This window comes from Erythrolamprus reginae, chromosome 3 (genome assembly GCF_031021105.1).
Source record: "Erythrolamprus reginae isolate rEryReg1 chromosome 3, rEryReg1.hap1, whole genome shotgun sequence".
Classification (NCBI taxonomy): Eukaryota; Metazoa; Chordata; class Lepidosauria; order Squamata; family Dipsadidae; genus Erythrolamprus; species Erythrolamprus reginae.
In genome coordinates this window covers 154,461,010-154,484,333 of record NC_091952.1, presented here as the reverse complement: position 1 = coordinate 154,484,333, position 23,324 = coordinate 154,461,010, and the positions used below count along the sequence as shown (strand labels likewise).

Sequence of the window (23,324 nt, the reverse complement as noted above, 5' to 3'; positions counted from 1 at the left end):
TCAGGGTTCAAAAAAGTATAAGACAGGGTCTTATATTTGGGGAAACACGGTAGGCCATGCCTACCCCAGCTCCGTGAAGGTGAAAAACATATCACAGCGATGCTGTGAATTTGACCTAGAAAATATTTTCAGATGCTGCAGTGTGTCTATATCTACGAAGATCAGAATGAATAATCAAGAAAATAAATGATCATTGAACAAAACTTGGAATTAGTACTCAGGCACAAATGATCATGCTTAAATTACTATATAGTAATGTCTATAATGCTGTTGTCTAGGTTCCAGGTAGCATCCAAACTAAATCAGAGTCCAAGTCAAAGTAATCCTCAAAGTTCCAATTTATTGCCGGAGCTACTTACATTGAGAAACCTGAGTTTCCCACCCAGGTGAAAGTTCACATCCCTTGTCTCCCACCCACAAACTTGCCATGTTGCCCACTCAGATTGTGCCAGCCTGGCAAGTTCTCTTTCTTAGGATGGCCTTGAACCACTGGAAAGAATGCTTTGTGGCAAGCTGTTAATTTAAAACTTGACAGCAGGGAAAGGTAGAAGAAAAGAGAAGACAAGGATGACCTGCAGCGAGGTGGACAGATTCAATCACATCCACCTTGGTAATGGATATAATGACACTGCCGCCCATCTCTCTCTCTCTATTTGATTGAAACTAGGTGAGGGAGTGGAACAAATAAATTGGTGTTTAGCTGCAATAATGCGTTAGGGCCAAAAATGATGCAAAACAATAGTGCCATTATTAAATTGTTTATCTGTCAAGATAAGTAGGGTTTTATCTACTGTAGATAGAACTGCATTCTCCCTAAAATATTTGTTGCCAGGGGCTGCCTCTAAATCCAACTCTGACATTCAAATTGCCAATGACTTTTGTGTGTGAAGCACCTTTCACCAGCTGAAGCCGGATACGTTACTAGATAAATTAGATAAAGCCAATGCATTACTGTACACACAATATTACTCTTGAAGGATCCTGAAGAATTCAGAAACTTTGTATAATAAAAAACCCTCCCTAGAGTCAGAATACTGGCTGGAATTAAAGCATATGAACACAACACATCACTTCTTTATGAACTTCATTGGTCCCCTGTTAATTTTTATATCCCTATTTCAAAAACTCCTGTCTTCTAGGTTGAGAATGATTTCTTGTTATTCAGCTACTACAGTGCCCATGCAGCATCTATCAATGTTTTACAGTATTTCTTTATTTCAATAAAATAAGGACCACACCATTCAAATATGATCAGCTTTATTAAAGCTATGTCTTTTTTGCAAATGAGGTACGGTATCTGCTGTTAATACAATATATTTCCAGCATATTCCACAATGAAATGTTGCAAAGGTGTACTTGATCTGTCGTTCATGTTTCTGACACTTTGGTTCGAAGTTTATCTCTTGGTAGGAGATGGTTCCTGTGGTCTTACCCAGCATCCAGGTGCTATAAATACAAACACATATAGTATTTGTTGGACTGTGCATAAACTTCAACAACAACAACAACAACAACAACAACAACAACAACAACAACAGAGTTGGAAGGGACCTTGGAGGCCTTCTAGTCCAACCCCCTGCTTAGACAGAAAACTCTACACTACTTCAGACAGATGGTTATCCAACATCTTTTTAAAAATCTATTGGCCAGTATTAGATTTCAGTATTTAGTAACCGAAACCACCTAAAAGGAATTTCAAATATATTTAGTCTGGTTCCAACTCTAAACTAGTTTGAAGTAATCCAGAAATTTGTTAAGAATCAAATAGGTATTTTAGTGCAACTTCTTTTGCGTTTGTTTTCATCTCCTCAAATCCTTGTTTTATGCAATGAGATGTGCAAATGTATGAGATGGTTTGGAAGAATCTCATATGATTGCAAGTAATTTTGGTATTGTTTTCTCCTTTATTTGTTCCATGAATTTAATAAATACAAAAGGATATGAATATGCAACAAATATTAGCATATTAGTAATATTCAATGTTTTATACATACTCTGTGGTTTTCCAGGGCTTGTGTTGCTCACACTGCTTTCAAAAGATGAGTGAAAGTTGTGTATTGTCTCTTGTAAAAGTTTTCTCTCTCGACCCTGTTGAAATTAATAATTTTAAAAAGAAACAAAAAAAATAGTGAAAAATTCCCTACAGACCTGCCTTTAAGGCATATTTTATTTCAGAATATCAAGAAAAGAAATGCCAGTGCTTCTAGCCTTTGCATATTGCCACGTCTGAGTTTGAATTACATCAAACTAGACATCACCTATTCTACCAACTACCGTATTTTTCAGAGTATAAGACGCACCTTTTTCCTCCCCAAAAGAGGCTAAAAATTTGGGTGCGTCTTATACTGTGAATGTAACTTTTTTCAAAGCTTTTTTTTCAGCCCTAACTAGCTGCTTACAATTTTCCCAACTCTTACTTTGCAGGCTCTTTCATTGTTTTTGCGAAGAATCTTTTCGAAACCCTAAGTCTTTGCAGGGTTTTTTTTTCCATTGCTCTACTTGCTCCAAATGTTTCTTCCCAGCCCTAACCAGGTGCTAATGATGTTCCCAGCTCTTACCAGCTTACAAGCTCTTTCATTGTTACTCTCCTTGAATAAGGTTTTTTCAAAGCCTTAACCAGGGGATAAAATAATGTGCTGAAGCTGACCGGACTAAGAACGCTAGCCAGATAAATATCTGGTAGGCAGATTTCCCCCCCTATTTTTGCCTCCTCAAATTAAGGTGCATCTTATACTCCGGTGAGTCTTACACTTCGAAAAATACAGTGTATATTTTGGTCTGATATATATTTAACAAACTTTGTTTGAAGTACCAAAAAAACTCATGTTTGTAGAATGGAATAAGTGTTTGATCTGAAGATAATTGAATAATAAGTGTTTGATCCGAAGAGACTGTTCAAAATTGTATTATCAGAATAATGACCAGGTAGACAAGGTGTAATCATTTGATATGCATTCTAAAACATTTCAGCAATGCCATGCAATAGACATATAAAAAGGAGTTCCATAAATTCTGAAATTTTAAGCCAAACCAGAATCACCTATAAATACCTAATATAGGTGTCAGCCCAAGTGACTAACATACTGGTTCTATAATGATTATATCTCTCAATGATTCTCACAGGTTAAAATTGCTCGATATAACAATGATTACTATGCTGTAAATAATTACAAACAGACTGTACCACATTGGAAAACAAAAGGCAAAATAATAACCATAAATTACTTGTTTTAGATATTCAGAATTACCTTTCCTGCTTTTAACTCTGAAATAACTGTAAGGATTTGCTGTCTAGAACCATCAGTCTTAATTCCCAGTTCCTTCAAATCCCCATCTGTAAGAGTGAGAAAAGCTTCCATATCCACCTGTTGAAACATAAATCATGAATCTTTTAAATTATGAAGCAGCCTGTGGATTAAAATGCACTACACTCTTCTCCACTACTTTGATTGCAAACAATTTAAGTCCCAAACAATTTTGTATGCCTCAAATGTAACATATCTTAGAAAATCCCAATTTTAAAATTAATACAAATTCAGTAGCTGGCTTTATGCAAGCAACTTTCATGCCCACCTTCTTGGTAATAACTGTCCTGCTTTAATATTGGGGGTCAATAATAATATATGTAACATACTTTAAATGTGGTAAAGCATTTACTGATGTTATATATTCTCTCCTATCCTTCAATTACTAAATTTGTTTAAGTTTATGCAAGCCAAATGTTTCTATCTTTTGTTTCCTGTAATTGAATTAAAAATTAGAGAAATGTAAAATACATAATAAAACAAGAAAGTACTACTGGATTATAAAAGTTAATTTCATTACAATATTGATTAAAATAACACCAATTATTCTATTTGAGCTCCAAGGCATTATAACATGGATATTAGCAGAATCTTATTTGCCTGTTGGTGTATGACTTAATTAAGGAACGTTGGTCTTACCTGATATGTTTCTTCTCATAGGGTTGAGATAACATCCAGGAATAGGTTAACTCTTGCCTTCAGCTGATTGGACTGAGTTTTTCAGAGCTGAAAATCATCCTCTGTTGCTAGGGCTTCCAGCTTTTGAAGAAGAACGAAGTAAGACTTGACATGTCATACTCCAGTGTTGCCCAAAGACAAGGTCCTGACCAGAGAATCTCAGGGCAGGGCTGGATGCCTTCTCAACCCTACAAGAAAAAAAAATCCTTTTCCATCGTAGGGTGAGAAAGCATACAGGCAAGGGATATACCAAAGCTGGCTGACCACCAGGAGGGCCGAGTCTGAGAGTCACCCTCTGTATACACCCACTGCAGAACCCTGCGTCCAAATGAAGCCTCCTACAAAGCAAATATATCCAACTTATAGTGATGGATGAAGAGCGACAGGGTGACCCAGATAGCGGCCCTACACACCTCTTCCACTGCCGCCATTGCCGCGCTACAGGTGGAATGAGCCATCACTCTGCCTGGCTGAGAAGAGAGCGCAGGCCATACATCACCGAAATTGTGGCCCTTAAAAATTTGCCCACTGTCGAAGAAGAGACCTTGCGGCCCAAAGTTCCTGGTGAAAGAAGTTGAAAAGCATTTTCATCTTACATAGCTCAGTGCTATGCTTGACATAGGTACAGAGGGCCTGATGAGCATACAGCGTAGGCCACTCTACTCGAGTGGATGACCCAGCATGGGGCAAAAATTAGGCAGCATTAGTTCCTTTGCTTGGTGAAACCACATGTTGATTTTAGGCACAAACAAAGGGTCCAGGTGTAGAACCACCCTGTCGGGGTGAAAAATGCAAATGTCAGATTTTACTGACAGTATTGCTAATTCATATATGTGCCTGACTGATGTTATTGCCACAAAATACACAACCTTGCATGTTAACTTGCGCAGGATGGCTGAGCCCAGCAGCTCATATGAGCTACCGGTCAGAGTTGAGGACTTTGGTAAGGTCCCAGATGGGATACCGGTGAACCACAGATGGGGACAAATTAGCCACCTCCCTGATCAAATGCTGAATGGTCAGTTGCTGTGCGAAGGACTCAGGGAGTAACAGGTAAATACTGAGGACAGGGAAGCCACCTGCCTCCGGATAGTGTTGGCTACTAGCTCCTTGTCCAGGCCGTCCTGGAGAAATCCAGGATTTGACCAATTTCAACCTGTAGAGTTGAGAAACCAGCCTTAGCACACCAGGTGCAGTACACCTTCCATGTGATCACATAGATTCACTGGGTGGAAGGTTAAAATGAGGCCCTCACTCAGTGGTAATGCAAAACTCCTGACACGTCACAGGGATTAGTCACAGTATGACCATCAGTAAGTGGAGCATGTAGCTCCTGAAATTTCCCCTTCTTTTGGGGGAATATGCTGGGTAGGACTGCAGTAAACAGAGCACGAAGCCACTGTCAATAAGCAGTTCTGGTGACTATCGCTAAGTGGAGCGCAAAAACTCCTGTCAGTAAATTATGCAAATCAGGACAGAGTGTTACCAAGACATCAGTTCAAAATGGCATTGGTTTGCTATGGAGAGAGGGACAAAATGGCTGCTGGCTGGGAAAAAGCCCTTCTCTCCATTAGAAAATGGAGCATAAGACTCCTGAAATTCAAGAAGGCATGAGGCACATTGGAAAGTTCCATTAAGTGGAATGCTAGACTCCTGCACAATGGCAGCTAGCAGAGGGGTAATGGCATGGGGCTGTAAGCTCACAACCTGCCACCCATCACTGACATGAGAAGTTGGCTCACTTTAATGTTGACCTCCGAAATGGAAGTCTGTACCAACCAGGCAAAGAAATTGATACTAGGCAAGTGGAGCGCCAGACTCTGAAGAAGGCAGGCACAATCAAGCAAATTGCAGCAGACAAAACAATTCAAAGCACAAGCGGCATGGGAAAAAAGCTGTTTGAAAAATGAGGCTTTCAAAATGGCTCCGAGATTGCTGGAGATATCTCTCTCTCTGTCTGCACGTTCAGGGAATCAACAGTAACTGAGACAAGGTCCAGAATTTCAATAGAGCCAGAGAAAGACCCATTAAGGAGAGGTGTGTAGCAACTGAAGTGACTGGCCTCAAATCCGAATTGCAGTCCTAGAGGCAGTCCACAAATCAGTTCAAATGTTAAACTGAGGAAGCCATTCAAAAAAAGAGCTGAGACTCCTGATGACAAGCGGTGTCAGCTAAAACTCACAGTTCAAGAAATCGCGATAAAAATCAATTTGAAATAACACACAGGAATGGAGCAATATTCTCACACATCTGTCCATGTTGAGGACCGAGTCGAAAGTTGGTAGCCCTAGCAACAGAGGACGGTTTTCAACTTTGAAAGACTCTGTCCAATCAGCTGAAGGCAAGAGTTAACCCGTTCCTGGATGCTAACTCAACCAATTATGGAGAATAATAGAATTCAAAGGGACCTCAGAGATCTTCCAGTCCAACACTCTGGTCAAGCAAGGAGACTTTATATTACTCTGGCCAAATTGTTATCCAATCTCTTTCTTAAAAACTTCCAGTGATAGAGTGCCCACAACTTCTGAAGGCAAGCTGTTCCATTGGTAAATTATTCTCACTGTCAGGAAATTTCTCCTTATTTCTAGGTTGGTTCTTTCCTTGATTAATTTCCATACATTGCTTCTTATCCCACCATCTGGTACTTTAGAAAATAGATTGATCAACTCTTCTTTATGGTAGATTAAACATACCCAGTTTCTGCAACCATTGTAAATATGTGTTAGCCTCCACCTCCTTAATAAACTTTGTTGCTCTTCTCTGCACTCTTTACAGAGTCTCAACATCTTTTTTATATTGTGGCGACAAAAATTAGAGGGATGCATGCGTGGAAGCAAAAAACCTCACCAGGGCACGGGACCTGCATGGGCGCACCAGCATAACTCCGAACCCAATTAGGTGTTTCAGCTAGAAGCCCACTCCTGCCTCACATGATCTTAATTTTATCTCTGTTATGCAGCCTAGCATTATACAGTGGTACCTCAAGATACGAACCCCTCGTCTTATGAACAACCCGAGATACGAACCCGGGGTTCAGAAAATTTTTGCCTCTTCTTACGAACTTTTTTCGTCTTACAAACGCCAAACCCGAACTTCCGGGTTCGGCGTTCGGGAGGCTGCTGGGAAGCCCCCCGGCTGTTTTAAAAGGTGACAGCTGGGCGGCAGCGTTTTTTTGCGGGGGTTTTTTGTTGTTGCACGGATTAATTGACTTTACATTGTTTCCTATGGGAAACAATGTTTCGTCTTACGAACCTTTCGTCTTACGAACCTCCCCCTGGAACCAATTAGGTTCGTAAGACGAGGTATGACTGTATTGGCTTTTTTGGTGGCTGCAGCACATTTTTGACTCATATTTAAGTGATTGTCCCTCTCTCAGTCCTTGCTATTCAGCCAGGTGCCATCTATTCTATACCTGTATATTTGGATTTTCTTGCCTAAATGTTAAAACCTTATTTTTGTCATCATTTAATTTCATTTCACTAGGTTAGGGTCCAATGTTCAAGTCTGTCAAAATCCTTTTGGATCTGGAGCCTATCTTATGGACGATTGGCTGTTCCCGACATCTTGGTGTCATCTACAAATTTGATGAATTCTCTTTCTATTCCCTCATCTAAATTGTTTATGAAAATATTGAGGAGTACTGGGCCTAAAAACAAAAGCTTCGGGTACCCCACTACCTACTTCCTTCCATGTAGATGTAGTTCTATTAATGACTATATATTGACTACACTTTTATTATGAATCTATCTGGTGGTGATGTTGTCTATCCCATATTTTTCTAACTTACTAAGAATAGGTTGTCAAAAGCATTACTGAAATTGTAGTATACTATGTCCACAGCATTTTGCTAGTCAACTAATGTAGTCACTTTGTCAAAAAACAAAATAAAATTGGTTTGACATGATCCATTTTTGACAAACCCATGTTGGCTTTGGGTTGAAACTTTATTTGCTTCTAGATCTTTGCAAATCTGTTGCTTTATTGTTTTCCAAGATCTTCCTAGGTAATTTGGTCAGGCTGATTGGTCTGTAGTATCCTGGATCCATTCCCCTGCCTTTTTTTTTGGAAGATGGGAACCACACAAGCTCTTTTCCAGTCCTCTGGTAGTTCCCCTTTGGTTAAGGGAGTCTTGGTTATAGCTTGATCATCATTCTTAATGGCATTTGGACTGTTTCATATTGATTTCTTATAATTTTATGTATTATTGTAACCAATCAAATTTACTTGTTTAGTCATATACATTTTACCAATATGTACATATCCTTAAACATTTATACTTCAATTTTGAAGGCACTGATCTAGAAAAATGACATCCTTCTTTTGAGACATAGGTTTTTAGGAACCGTTGTTCCTGGAAAAGTCAACTCTGCAGCTATGTAATAAATGTATGTTATTTCTGAAAATGGTTGAATTGTTTTTGTATTTTTAAAAGAAAAATGATATAGGTTCTGAAATAGATATAGATGTACCATAGACACATACATAAATGTACAGTCAGAGATAATCACACACACACACACACATATACACACTCCCCCAGAAGGATCCTGAAGAGATGAAAGATTTTATGTTTTCCTCCCTCCCTTCCACTCCAGAGGTTATGCTGGCTGCCAAAAGAATGGGTGAGGGCTTCAGGATATCCACAGCCCTTGAGTTTCTCAGCTAGTTTCTACAATGTTCCAAATTTAGCTCTATCAAAACAGAATGCCTACAGATATGATTGATAGGACTGCCTATTAATACATTTGAAAAAGTAAAGGCAGCTCCAAACTTTCCGCATAGAATTAAATAGAAACCAAATGTTATTTGCAGTTTTGACTAAGATTAAGAAAGATCACAGATACAACATCACCATCTTTGTAGATGGGATTATTGTGTTCCTGTGTTTCTGAAAAAAAAAACAGATAATAAAATTTTGAAATTACATTTTGGTGAAATAAATCAATACAGTATTTGTGAAAAAGTAATTCTTGACGGGCTATTATATACAAACCAAGTTTTTCCAAGTTTCCAGCAGTAAAGAATAGAAAACAAAAACAAAACAAAAAAAGATTTACCTCCTGCTCTTCAAAAATAGGCTGGTACTTTTCAAGAGAGAGTTTTTTCAGGATGCCTGTAAGTTCATCTTTAAATTAAAGGGAAAATGAATGTTTTAATTTATGTGACTTGCATTGTAAAAATTGTAAAATAATGTTGCACAGTTATGCTTGACCTGGTATGAAAGTCAAGATGGAAGTGAAAAGAAGCCTGCTTTTTAACATTCTAGGCAAAATAGCCTCTGTACTACTACTGTAACAGACACAGAACAAAATTAAGATGGCTTGTTTATTCCAGTTATAACCAGACAATGACCCCATCTTTTTCTATTGTTTCTTGTTTTAAACTGCTGTTGTGAGCCACCCAGAGTTGTGTTTTTTAAGATAGGCAGCCAGAAAAGTCTTTTAAATAAACAATCATTATAATAGAGTATACATCACATTCACAATGTAAAAATAGGGTATGTACAAAAGGTGATGTAAGAGAAATGTATCTTGTGAATTTTACCATCTCCATTCTGGTTGTCGTTGTTTCATTTTTCCCCATTTTGCTATCTAAATATACAGCAGATTTCCATATATCAACAGGAGAACACAAACATTCTCTTCTCTGGGAGATAAATAATTTTTTTCAGTGTATACAGTGATCCCTCGATTTGCGCGTTCTCGATTAGCGCGAAACGCTGCAACGCGGTTTTTCAAAAAATATTAATTAAAAAATAAGTCCGCGTTTTTTTTCCTACACCACGGTTTTTTCCGCCCGATGATGTCATACTGATTGCTGATTGGCCAAAATCAGGAAGGAAGGAGGGAGGGAGAGAAGGGAAGGAGGGAGGGTTGCCATTGCCATTGCCGCCAGCGCTGCCCCAAGAAAGCCGGTGAGAGGAAGGAAGGAGGGAGGGAGAGAAGGGAAGGAGGGAAGGAGGGAGGGTTGCCATTGCCATTGCCGCCAGCGCTGCCCTGTGGGTAGCGGCGAGGAGCCCGGAAAAATCATCATTGCATTGCCAGCCTCCGAACTTGCGTCGCTCCACCTTCTGCGCATGTGCGGCCATGGAACAAAGGGCGCGCATGCGCAGATGTTGTTTTTACTTCCGCATCCAGTATAACGCGGAAATCGGTTAGCGCGGGAGGTCTTGGAACGTAACCCCCGCGCTAACCGAGGGATCACTGTACTGCCAAGTGGGAATTAGACTGCCCATCCAAATTTTGCCTAAATCAAGTGCAGGAAACATTTGAACAGGCTGTGCCTTATCATCCACAAGCAATGTTGATTTTCAGGCTTGACCAATTTCTTCTCTTGCCTTCCTTCCCCAATTGCCACAATTTCTTTTTTATCTTGAACAGTTTTGAGTAGACCACAATACCATCTCTCACCTTCCCTACATAAATTGCCTGGAAGCCATTGCTCAAAAGTGATTAGAGAAAATATATTGCTAATTAAATATAGCATCAGGACCATGAGTTCAGATGTGCCCCTTCTATCACAAGAATAAAAAAATAAGTCACAGTGATGGCCTACCCAGCTCATGTTCAGAATGAACAGCCAGTGTTTGTGCCCCGGAGACAAAATTACATTGCAGTAACATTCTGAAATGGTGTCATCTAACAAAACTCTTTAGTATTGTCGATTATGTATAGCAATAGCAATTAGACTTATATACTCTTATAAAGTCCTACAGACCAGAGTACCTATGGGGCAGCCTTCTGCCGTGTGAGCCCTAGCGACCGGTTAGGAGTCAGCCTTCTCCGGGTCCCGTCAACTAGACAATGTTGCTTGGCAGGACCTAGGGGAAGAGCCTTCTTAGTGGGGACTCTGGCCCTTTGGAATCAGCTCCCCCCAGAGATTTGTACCATCCCCACCCTCCTTGCCTTCTGCAAGAGTCTGTAGACTCACTTGTGGTGACAAGCCTGGGGACATTAGACAACAATCCCTGTCAATGAATGAATGTAGGTTTTGTTTGTTAGTATGGGAGTGACTGCCTTTTAAAAAAAATAATAATTTGGAGTTTGAGTTTTAGTTTAAATTGGATTTATGATATTTTGTATTGTTTTTATATGCTGCAAGCCGCCCTGAGTCCCGGAGAGGGACGGCATATAAATCAAATTAATTAATTAATCAATCAATCAATCAATCAATTTATTTATTTATTGGATTTGTATGCCGCCCCTCTCCAGAGACTCAGGGCAGCTAACAGCGACAATAAAACAGTGTACAATAGTAATTTGGTATTGATGATTAAAAATCAATTAATATAAAAACCAAACATACATACATACATACCATGCATAGAATTGTAAAGGCCTAGGGGGAAAGAGGATCTCAATTCCCCCATGCCTGGCGGCAGAGGTGGGTTTTAAGTTGTTTACGAAAGGCAAGGAGGGTGGGGGCAGTTCTAATCTCTGGGGGAAGTTGGTTCCAGAGGGCTGGGGCCGCCACACAGAAGGCTCTTCCCCTGGGTCCCGCCAGGCGACATTGCTTAGTTGACGGGACGCGGAGAAGATCCACTCTGTGGGACCTAACTGGTCGCTGGGATTCGTGCAGCAGAATTCCACTTCACAATGCTTTACAGCCCTCTCTGAGCAGTTTACAGAGTCAGCATATTGCCCCCAACGATCGGTATCTTACCAACCTCTGAAGAATGGAAGTGCTGTTGAACTGCTGGCAGTCAGCGGAATTAGTTTACGGTACTGCATTCTAACCACTATGCCACCACTACTTACCATCATCAGTTAAAGTCCCACTGCTGGAGCCACCACTGCTTTTCCCATGTCTGTGAGAAGAAGAAAGTGAAGACTCTGAACTTTGTATCTTGGGGGATGGTAATGGAGATGCTGATGGTGTGAGAGTTGGGGACGTGCTTTTAGATGTAGAAGAATTCTCAGAAGGAGGTTTTTGGTTCACATCCAATTTCTGTTTTACCTAGCAAAAATATAGAATCTTTCCTGTTACTAAAATGTCACTTAAGGAAAAATAATTAAATAAGCACTATGTAAATTGTCTCAATAAACATGAAAAATTAGCAAATAGTAATAAACTATTCTGAGTCCTGGAATATAGAGACTTCTGCTAAAATAGTGTGAGCACCATAAAATTATTTGCTGGAAAACTGGAACTTTCAATATCTTCAGCTTCCTTTATGGATTAGTGCCAGAAAAGTCCATATCAATTATTTATCCTTAAAAGCTCAAGAAGTCTGCTAATTTTAAATATTTTGCATTTACAGAACACAAATAAAAACTACAGCTTATCTCACAGCTGATCTATCATATGAAGTAAAACATACATAATTAACTGAAAATATGTAACTTGAGGCAACTGTACAACTATTTCCCGGAACTGCTCTTTTCCATTTTTAATGTATTGCTAAATGTATGCTGCTAGAATTTATGCAATGTAATTTATGTAATTAAACCTTTATTTATAATCTCACAAATACCTTCTTTTCTTTCTGTTTTAATATGTGCTCAAAAATACTATCAAAAATGATATGCATTCTTTTTTATATTCTAAAAGCTCTTTAACATTTGCTGGGGTTGGGCGGAGGCTATGAGAACCCAGGATATGAGAGAGCAATGAAGACCCTCATTTTTTCAAATACTTTCTGGTAACCATTTATTTTTTTAAAAAAAAACACCTATAGAAATGCCTTTGTTCATCAAAGAGTAAGGCAGCCAGTGCTCTCTGAAGACATTTCCGTGGTCATGTGGTCAGCATGACTGTACCACGAAGCACACGGAATGCTATTAATGTACTAAAGAACCGTAGTATTTTAAACCAATTATCTTCTATTTTGAGAATCATAAAGGAAAGAGTACACTACAGAATGGAATAGACTCAGTAAGCCTATATTTGATACAGGCAGGTGGAAATCTAACACTGAGCAATCTGCAAGGATCAATATAATTTTATACTTGGCAATGACATCCACAGCAACTGAATTCCCATATCAAGATCTCATTAAACACAATTATACTAAAATATACATTTGTCTACCTCTATTCAATATCACTTTGAATGCTTGGGTGGGTGAGGAGAAACAGGTGGGTGGAGAAACAGCACTGGCAAATACAAACATTACTTGGCAAGCATCTGAATAATGTTTATTGTGTTAATATGCCCAAAGCTTATGGCAGGGGGCAGTTTGTAGCCAATATTCAAAAGACTACGCATTATCAAATCTGCTTAGTATAGATATGCAAATAAAGTACAGAACATTCTGGAAGGCTATGTTAAACTATTCCATGTCGTTGCCAAAACAATACATCAAAATCACAAAAAGCCAAACTCAATTGGACAGGAGATTAATTTATGTATATCCAAAATCAAATTATACTTCAACTTGTAACATAAGTTTAAAGAACCTTTTGTATCTCTTTAGACCAGGGGTCCTCAACCTTTTGGACCTCAGATACCACTAAATTCATAATTTGAATCCTGCAGACCACTAATATGATCTTCCTAATGATTGGCTGGGTGGGTGTGGTTAGGTGGTCATGTGACTGGGTAGGTGTGGCCAACTTGATGTCACTCACATTGAGGGATGCTTCATTGTCCTCTACTCATCCCTCCTCTCCCAGCCACTCCTTGTCTGCCAGACCAGGATACTTAGGGCCCCAACAGCAGCCACCATGAGAAAGAGTTGGCAAAACAGCTGCCTCAGTTCAAATTGGATCTGAAGGAGGAGAAAGCTCAGCAGAAGCACCTCATTGAGAAGTATGAGATAGGGCTTCCAAGCAGAGAGAAGACCTGAAGGACTGCAAGAGCAGGTGCCCGGAGGCTCAGTAGGCTGAGACAATCCACTGAAACAAGGCCCTCTGGCTCTTCACCACCAGCGGTGAAGCCATCAGCTTCCCTACAGCTTTCACCCAAAGCCCCAAACTAGGAGGCTGAAGCAGACCCCAAATTGGAATTTCTACCATCCTCCAACCCACACAAAAAGACCCCAAAAGGGGAAACACTCTGCAGCAACACAAGTGTTGATTGCATGTATCTGGCCCAGGAGTTGTATTTTGAGGACCCCTGATTTAGTATAATATAAAAAATGCAAATAATTTTTCTGCGGACCACCAAAATTTTCTCACACACCAATGGTCCATGGAACACCAGTTGGTGATCGGTGTTTTAGACTACCGTATATACTCGAGTATAAGCCGAGTTTTTCAGCCCAAAAAATGGGCTGAAAAACACAGCCTCGGCTTATACTCGGGTCATTGACAAAGTCACCACACGAGGGCGCCATTGCTTGAGCCAGAGCGAGGAGGTACCAGCTTTTGTCCCCTCTCCCACGCCGTAGTTCCTCTCCCTAGCTCAAGCAGAGGCAGCCATTTGCTCCAACCGAGAGGGGAAAAAAGCAATGGTGAGTAACTATTCCTTGCTCTCTCTGCATTGGTATTTTGTGGTAGTTGCTGTCCTTGCTTGGATAGGATCTAATAATGTGTTATGAGGCAGAGATAGACAGGAATTCTTTTTCTATCTTTCTATCTTTCTATCTATCTATTTTTCTATCTAACTATTTTTCTATCTATCTATCTATCTATCTATCTATCTATCTATCTATCTATCTATCTGTATCTATTTCTATCTATCTATCTATCTATTTTTCTATCTGTCTGTCTGTCTATCTATCTTTCTATCTATATCTATCTGTATCTATCTATCTATCTATCTATCTATCTATCTATCTATCTATCTGTATCTATTTCTATCTATCAATCTATCTATCTATCTATCTATCTATCTATCTATCTATCTATCTATCTATCTATCTATTTTTCTGTCTGTCTATCTTTCTATCTATATCTATCTATCTATCTATCTATCTATCTATCTATCTATCTATCTATCTATCTATCTATCTATTTGGTTTTCTATGCTGATAACCTCACAGCAGCTAATGCTGAAGCTCTTCTTTGGATACACTTATTTATTTGTTTGTTTGTTTGTTTATTTATTTAATTGGATTTGTATGCAATCCCTCTCCAAGGACTCAGGGTGGCTCACAGCATTTATAAAAACAGAACAATAATGTAAATCCAATTAATGATGAGAAGGAATCCAGTTTTGAAGGATTTTAACTCTTAGGTTTTAGCTTTGTTCCTGATCGAGCTACTTTTTTTACTTTTTAATTTATTGTTAATATTGTTAATTTGTTTACCCTCTTTTAAATTTACAGAGCTAGTTTACTGGTTTTCTTTAAAATAAATATTCTAAAACATGTCTCAATTAATGTAATTTTATTGTTTTCCATTTTTATAAGTTACCAGTAGCCACTGCATTTTCTAACCTCGGCTTATACTCGGGTCAATACGTTTTCCCAGTTTTTGTGGCAAAAATTGGTGCCTCGGCTTATACTCGGGTCGGCTTATACTTGAGTATATACGGGTACTTACTTCCCTTATAGGAACTACTCTTAATGACAAATAGTTTCAATAGAAGAAACATGACAATCTCCCCACATCTTGATTTAAAGTCATTAAAAAACACTGATACAGTTGAGCATTGTTTTCAATTTAATTTTTAGTAACTAGATTTTAGCCACCCTGACAAAGAAAATGCATTACTTATATTGATGGGCTGACCAATGTATAATTTTAGTATGCATTATACCTATAAACTGTAGGTTACAAACCATGGCAAATGGGTTTAAACAACAACTATGCCAGAAACAACCACTATACTGATCAATGAATCAAACTATTGGGCTATCTGGCTTAATGTCAAATCTTTATTTTAAGTTTTTACTGGACAATAGCTAAATATGATAACCTGCCCAAAATTCATTTGGTTTATTTAATTTATGTTCATAAACCAAATAATATAAACTGAAAAGAAAAAGGAAGAATATGCCTTACAAATGATGCATGGTTATAAAACCAGACAACAGAAAAATTTGAAATTCTTATCTAGAGACAGAATATTTATGTTGCTAGAACAAAATTTTACTTCTGATCTTAAAAGCAGCTGGTCTTCCTCCCCACCAGCACTGCCAGCATTGTCTTTATGTACTTCTGCTTAAACTGTGAAGGCAGCACAGTTTCGGGATGGCACAGCACTTGCTTGGGAGAGCCAGCGGCGGTGGCTGAGTTTGCTTCGTAGAGCCCAGGCAAGCAAGCTGTCTGCCCTCCTGGAACTTTTCCATGTAGGGGAGGGCGTAGTGGGTCTTCCTCCCACTACCACCAGTGGCAGCCATACCTTCTACTGCGGTGGCAGAGGGAAAGGCAATGGATGGATCTTCCTTCCCCCCCCCCCTCCAGTGGCAGCCTTTACTTGCTGTGGCAAGCAGATGAGCCTGGGCTACTGCACATGCGCAAGCAGTTCTGATGCTCCCTCATGACATCAGGCTGGTCAGGATAGGGCCAGTCCAGCCTGATGCCATGAGGGAATTCCAGCACTGTAGTGTGCATATTCAACAACCCATAGGCATCTGCTTGTAGGGTGAGCGAGCAGCGACTGAGGGCCCAATTTTGGGGCGTGGCCAGCCACCGTCGCTGCTGGTTCTCTGAACCACAGGCTGCCCCTGCTACCAGTATGCAAGAACTGGTTCAAACCAGGGGCATTTCACCCGATAAATACATACATGTGTGTGTATGTATGTATGTATGTTTATTATTATTATTATTATTATTATTATTATTATTATTATTTATTAGATTTGCATGCCGCCCCTCTCCGAGGATTCGTAGCGGCTCACAATAAGAAACAGTACAAATCCAATACTTAAAACAATTAAAAACCCTTAATATAATATAAAAACAATCATACATATCATGCAGACCATACATAAAATTATGTATTTATGTATGTATGTATGTATGTATGTATGTATGTGTATGTATGTGTATACACACACACACACACACACATATACAGTATATGTAATTACATGGCAGAGTTACATTTAACTTCAGAAATATAATTTATATATTTTTCTAAAAAACTGTTTACAATCCATGCTTGTTTAGTAATTTTGAGATAAGAATAATAAATGTAACCTTAAGAATATGTCCATTTCCAATGGTCTGTGCATTTTCCACATCAGGAGGACAAGATGAAATTAAGCCTCCTATAATTGGCTGTTGACTTGGTTTTGGTTCAGTTATGCCAGCCGCTTTTTTTCTTTGAGCTGCAATTTGAGATAAAACGCTGTCCGCACTACCACCTTAAAAGAGATACGAAGATATTTTAAATTGTAACATACCACGTTTTATTCTTCTAATTAAAAAAACCACAATGTTTTAACAGGTAGCATTAAAACCAACTGTTTAAAAGGTGTTTTTTTCAATTTAAAACTTAAGTTATTATTTTAAAGATGTAACTGAAATGTTCTATTTGAGCAAGTAATGCCAGCTCAATTATATGTACATACGTAGGAGATGGATTATTACTATTGTCTAACAATGTGTCATAAGCCAGTGTTTTTCAACCAGTGTGGCGTGGCACACTAGTGTGCCGCGAGACATGGTCAGGTGTGCCGCGAAGCTCAGCAAGAGAGAGAAAGAGAGAGAAAAAAAGCAAGACAGAGAGAGAGAGAGAGAAAGAGAGAAAAAGAGAGAGAGAGAAAGAGAGAGAGAGAGAGAGAGAGAGAAAGAGGCAGGGAAGGAGGGAGAGATAGAAAGAGAGCAAAAAAGAGAGTAAGGAAGGAAGTGAGAAAGAAAGAGGGATGGACAGAGAGGGGGAGGAAGGGAGAGAGAGAAAGAGGGAGAGAAATAGAGCGAAAGGGAGGAAGAGAGATATATATTTTTTGTCCAAACTTTTTTTAGCCCCCGCACTCCCCCCCCCCCCCCGCTCAATGTGCCCCATGATTTTGTATATGTAAAAAATGTGCCGCAGCTCAAAGAAGGTTGAAAATCACTGTCATAAGCCAAGCAGAATTTACAGGTCCAAGTGCAAGGTGGATTCAGATCCAGAACAGAAATACCAGGTTTGAGAGATAAAAAGCCCACAAAGACTTGGTGGGATAATATTAAAGATGAGCAAGGCTTGAAGAGGAGGTTATCAGCAGTTACCAGGGCACATAGAAACAAAGGTCTAAAAAGGCAAATACTGTCTAATTTATGGGTACACATGCTCTAAATAAAAAGATCAGCCTCTTTTCTTCCCCGTATTAATTAAATTATACAACATCAACGTGCATTTATCAATTTATTTGGTAGCCAGCCTAGCAGAAAGAAAAACGTCTTCTGTGGCCCACTTGGTTTCCATTTTACTGTCATAAGAAACACACAAGCACTGCAGGCTAAAAAATGGAAAAACAGATTATCCTGTGCCTCTTTCAAAAGCATGCTTACTTGAAAATAAGAAAAAAAGGTGCAGACATATAGATACATGGAGGGGAACGGTCTTCCTTTATAGCTGCAATGGGCAAAAATAAATTGTAACGACAGTAAAACAACTACCCTAATAGAGGACCTCTCTTGAGTTTCAGAATTCGTGTTGGTTATAATTCTGCCTGTACTCGTCACCACGTGAATTAATTAGACAAGAGCTTTATACAGATACTCATTTAATGACCACTCATTCAATGACCATTCAATGGTGCCAAATGAGGAAACATACGAACAGCTCTTGTAGTTGTTGCCACTGCAGCATCCCCACAGTCACAATTGCAATGTGGATGCTTGGCACTTGGCTCGCAGTTGTGACAGTCACGGTATCTTGCGGTCCCATGATCCCTACTTGTGACTTTCACTGCTAGCTTCTGAGAAGCAGAGTCAATGGGGAAACTGAAGGAGGTTGTAAATGATCATCAAATGATGTCATGCTTAATGACCACACAGGATTTGCTTAACAATGGCATCTGGAACTGTCAAAATTGCAATAATAAATTGGCACAGTCATGTGAAAAGCTTAAATTTATTGGGATATCAAGAAATCAATATATTTTACCTATACAAACAGAATGTTAACTCTCAATTTTAAATCAACGTATCAATTCTAATTTTCAAAATAGTCTTTAAAGGAGCATGATGGCTCATGTGCTTAGATGGCCCTTGCCTAGATTGGTAGCCTTACGTTCGAGATCATCCCTGGCATATAGGGTGAGCTCCCATTACTCGCTCCAGCTCCCGCTGACCCAGAGGTTTGAAAGCAGGTAACTGCAAGTAGATAAATGGGTACCACTTTGGTGAGCAACTTCATGGGAACACAAAAGAAGCCCCAACTGGGCATCTTTTTGGGCATCCTTTCCATCCTTCCGAAGTGGGTAAAATGAGGACCCTGATTGTGGGGGCAATATGCTGGCTCTGTTATAAAGTGCTATTGCTAACATGTTGTAAGCCGCCCTGAGTCTAAGGAGAAGGGCGGCACAAAAAATCGAAAAAATAAAATAAAATAAAATAAAATAAAATAATAAAATAATAAAATAAAATAAATAAAATAAATATAATAAAATAAAATAAATAAAATAAAATAAAATAAAATAAAATAATAAAATAAATAAATCCTCTAGGCAACAGTGATTGTCACCAGCAAATAGTTTCACCAAGGAAGCAGCATTAGTATTAATAATGTAATGTTTGCTTATATGGCTGGTTTAGTTTAAGTATTAGAATCATGTACTCTTTTTTTCAACAACAAATTGGTACTTCAGAACATACAGAACTGCTAGTGAAGCCTTTGTTTACAACTCTTAATGCATCTGCATCTTTTCCCGGGATGCAATTGCCATAATCTATACTGTAGCTATCTCTTGATCCCATGAAAAATATGTTTCATTTAAACTGTTGCAGTCAAACGCTATATATGCATTTACAAATACATCAAAGCACCTTTTGGCCTTCATGTGCAAAGTACTGCCTAGCCCTCTCCTATATTATTATATTTTCACATTTAAAATGTACAGATACCTGATTTATTATGCAGTTCTCCACCATGCCGGCTAATTCCGCCTACACTGCTGGATCCACCAGAAGAATGAGGCGAATGGTTGAAATTACTTGAATTGCTGGGAGTTTGAGGTCTTCTTGCAAAAGTGGATAGTTTAATTGGTCTACTACTTCTGCTTAACGATGTCTGGGAAAATACAGTTTAAGTAACTTTTTTGTGCTTATATTTATAAAATAAATTCATTTTGAAACAGTTTTAAGCATTCAACAAAACAAAATGAGTAAACTGTAGAATATTAAAAACAAGTTGCATAACATATACATTCGTGAAGCTGATTTTGCACTTACATTGAAAGACAAAACAGCACAATCGTTAAGAATTCTGAATTAAACCTTGGAGAAATGCCAAATCATTAAAAAGTTATTTGGGGATTGACAGGGAAATCTTTCTCACATCTAACTGTAAATGGAAAATCAAATGCCGGTGTCTAAATTTCTGCACTTATTTTATTAATCGCAAGAATAACTACAGTGTTCCCTCGATTTTCGCGGGTTCGAACTTCGCGGAAAGTCTATACCACGGTTTTTCAAACATATTAATAAAAAAATATTTTGCGGGTTTTTTCCCTATACCACGGTTTTTCCCACCTGATGACATCATATGTCATCGCCAAACTTTCGTCTGCCTTTAATAAATATTTTTTTTAATAAACTTTAATAAATAAACATGGTGAGTAATAATCTGAATGGTTGCTATTAGAGGTTTAAAGTGTTAAGGGAAGGCTTGTGATACTGTTCATAGCCAAAAATAGTGTATTTACTTCCGCATCTCTACTTCGCGGAAATTCAACTTTCGCGGGCATTCTTGGAACGCATCCCCCGCGAAAAGCGAGGGAACACTGTATTTTAAATGAATCCAATACTATAGCACAGAATGCTATATGGAAATTCTTCTATACATGCATATTACTAATATTATCTTTGTTTTCTTTTTACATTGTTGTGCAACCTCCAGGGTGGTTGCCAAATACGGTTAGTAATAAATAAATGGTGAAAATAAAGTACAGTCAAATTTCAAAGCACAAATGTAATTTATACAGTAGATGAACAAACCATGTATTTAGGGAACCCAGAAATTTGACTATTAAACTTTAAATAAAGTCTCTTACTCTGTCGGCACTATTGTCAATACTTGTAGATCTGTGTGGAAAGCCAAGTCTTGTTTGTTCTTTGTTACCCTCTTTGTTCTGCGTGCTATCAGAATTCCACAACTCAAAACTTGAAGGTGGCAAGAAAGGTGGAATAACAGCTTTCAATTTGTCATTGGGCAGCCGTGTAAGTGGAGCTCCACTTCTTAACTGGCCAAGGGAAACAAAAAGGCAACAAGAAATTCAAGAGATAAGATCTTTCATTACAACATTAATCAGAATATAATTAATTCCTAAATAGCATTTACATGCATTGAATATAGATTAATCATATAAAAGTGAAGCTGAACATATATTTTTTTCAAAAAAGTAAACATTTTTCATTTAGGTTTAATTGTGATGATCTTGGCTAGAAGGGAAACCTAATATGTCCTAAACAATGTCGCTTGGTGGGACCCAGGGGAAGAGCCTTCTCTGTGGCGGCCCCGGCCCTCTGGAACCAACTCCCCCCAGAGATTAGAATTGCCCCCACCCTCCTTGCCTTTTGTAAGCTACTTAAAACCCACCTCTGCCGTCAGGCATGGGGGAATTGAGATCCTCTTTCCCCCTAGGCCTTTACAATTCTATGCATGGTATGTATGTATGTATGTTTGGTTTTTTATATTAATGGATTTTTAATCATTTTTAGTATCAGATTACTATTGTACACTGTTTTATTGTTGCTGTTAGCCGCCCCGAGTCTCCGGAGAGGGGCGGCATACAAATCCAATAAATAAATAAATAATATGACACTAGGTCAAGCAGGTTTAGAGGATGATATAATGATGAAAAGATTTTGTTCAGTATAACAGAAACAATTGGATATACAGTATTTACTGCATAAGGCCAAGTTCTGAATCTCTGATTAGGCCTAGGTTTGCAGCAAACCTCTAATAATCAACAAACTGGGGAGGTTCCTGCTCAATAAGTTATAGTTATTCACTAATAAGTTATAGTTATTCACTAATAAGTTATAGTTATTCACTAATCCACAATTAAAAATCAAATTGAAGAATTTGAGAGAATCAAAACTGAGCGTGTGGAAGCAAAAAAAGAATTTAAGGTGCGTCTTATACTTCAGTGCATCTTTTAATCTAAAAAATATGGTAGTTGAAACCCCCCCCCTCCACCCCTGGTGTGGAGGCCAAAAAAAAGTATAGTGTTTCAGGTGGTGGGCGTTCCGGACGACGCTGTAGCTCGAAAACACTTTCCTCTCTGATTCCAAAAATCTCAGGTCTCAAGAAACCTGATTTGACGAATCAGGTGGAAAAATCGTGAATCTCTGTGGCTCTTGTGTTCCCCACCTTACCCACTCCAGTTAAATGCCCAAAATTGTTTTTTCTTGTTTTGCTCCCCCGAATTTAAGGTGCATCATACTTTGGTGCATCTCATACTCCAAAATACTCCGGACAGGGGGGGAATGCAGTCGGGTAGCAAAAATGGAGCTCCACCCCAGAGTACCCAATTTGCACTGAAAGATGTTGAAAGAAAATGCAGGGTGTCCTGTATAAGCCAATTTGAGGAATCAGGTGGGAAAATCATGAATCTCTGTGACTCTTGTGTCACTTGGGAATTACTCCGGCAATCGAGGCAGGCTTACATATTGATGAAAATTGAAAGGATGAAAAGATTTTTCCCAAAAGGAGTTCTTCCATAAGGCTTGATAGCAGCCTATTTGCCTACATAAGGTTTGGGCCACTCCTTTTCTCATAGATTAATGGAAAGCACGCACAACCCATATGGCATAAATTAAACAGATAAAGCTCTCCTCTCCCCACTTTTCCCCTGGCATGATGAGATCAAGTGACAACTGACAGTTTTGGGTTTTGAGATTGATTGATTTTATTTTATTTTATTTTATTTTATTTTATTTTATTTTATTTTATTTTATTTTATTTTATTTTATTTTATTTTATTTTATTTTATTTTATTTTATTTTATTTTATTTTATTTTATTTTATTTTATTTTATTTTATTTTATTATTTTATTTTATTTTATTTTATTTTATTTTATTTATCTATCTATCTATCTATCTATCTATCTATCTATCTATCTATCTATCTATCTATCTATCTATCTATCTATCTATTGATTGGATTTGTATGCCGCCCCTCTCCGGAGACTCGGGGCGGCTAACAGCAACAATAAAAACAATGTACAATAGTAATCTGATGTTAAAAATGATTAAAAATCCATTAATATAAAAACCAAACATACATACATACATACCATGCATAGAATTGTAAAGGCCTAGGGGGAAGAGGATCTCAATTTCCCCATGCCTGACGGCAGA

General features: G+C 38.4%; 1 protein-coding gene across 2 annotated transcripts in view; it reads right to left on the bottom strand.

Annotated features, from left to right (window-relative positions):
• Nucleotides 1-1,240: 1,240 nt before the first annotated feature.
• ANKS6 (ankyrin repeat and sterile alpha motif domain containing 6) overlaps nt 1,241-23,324 on the bottom strand; it is a 36,594-nt gene continuing 14,510 nt past the window's right edge. For both annotated transcript variants that reach the window (XM_070749079.1, XM_070749078.1), the window contains exons 9-16: nt 21,013-21,201; nt 19,865-20,030; nt 17,012-17,178; nt 11,741-11,939; nt 9,041-9,108; nt 3,249-3,365; nt 1,995-2,088; nt 1,241-1,446 (exon numbers count right to left, since the gene is read on the bottom strand). In XM_070749079.1, the coding sequence (XP_070605180.1) occupies nt 1,397-1,446; nt 1,995-2,088; nt 3,249-3,365; nt 9,041-9,108; nt 11,741-11,939; nt 17,012-17,178; nt 19,865-20,030; nt 21,013-21,201 (1,050 nt within the window). In that variant the 3' untranslated portion in view covers nt 1,241-1,396. The remainder of the gene's footprint in view (nt 1,447-1,994; nt 2,089-3,248; nt 3,366-9,040; nt 9,109-11,740; nt 11,940-17,011; nt 17,179-19,864; nt 20,031-21,012; nt 21,202-23,324) is intronic.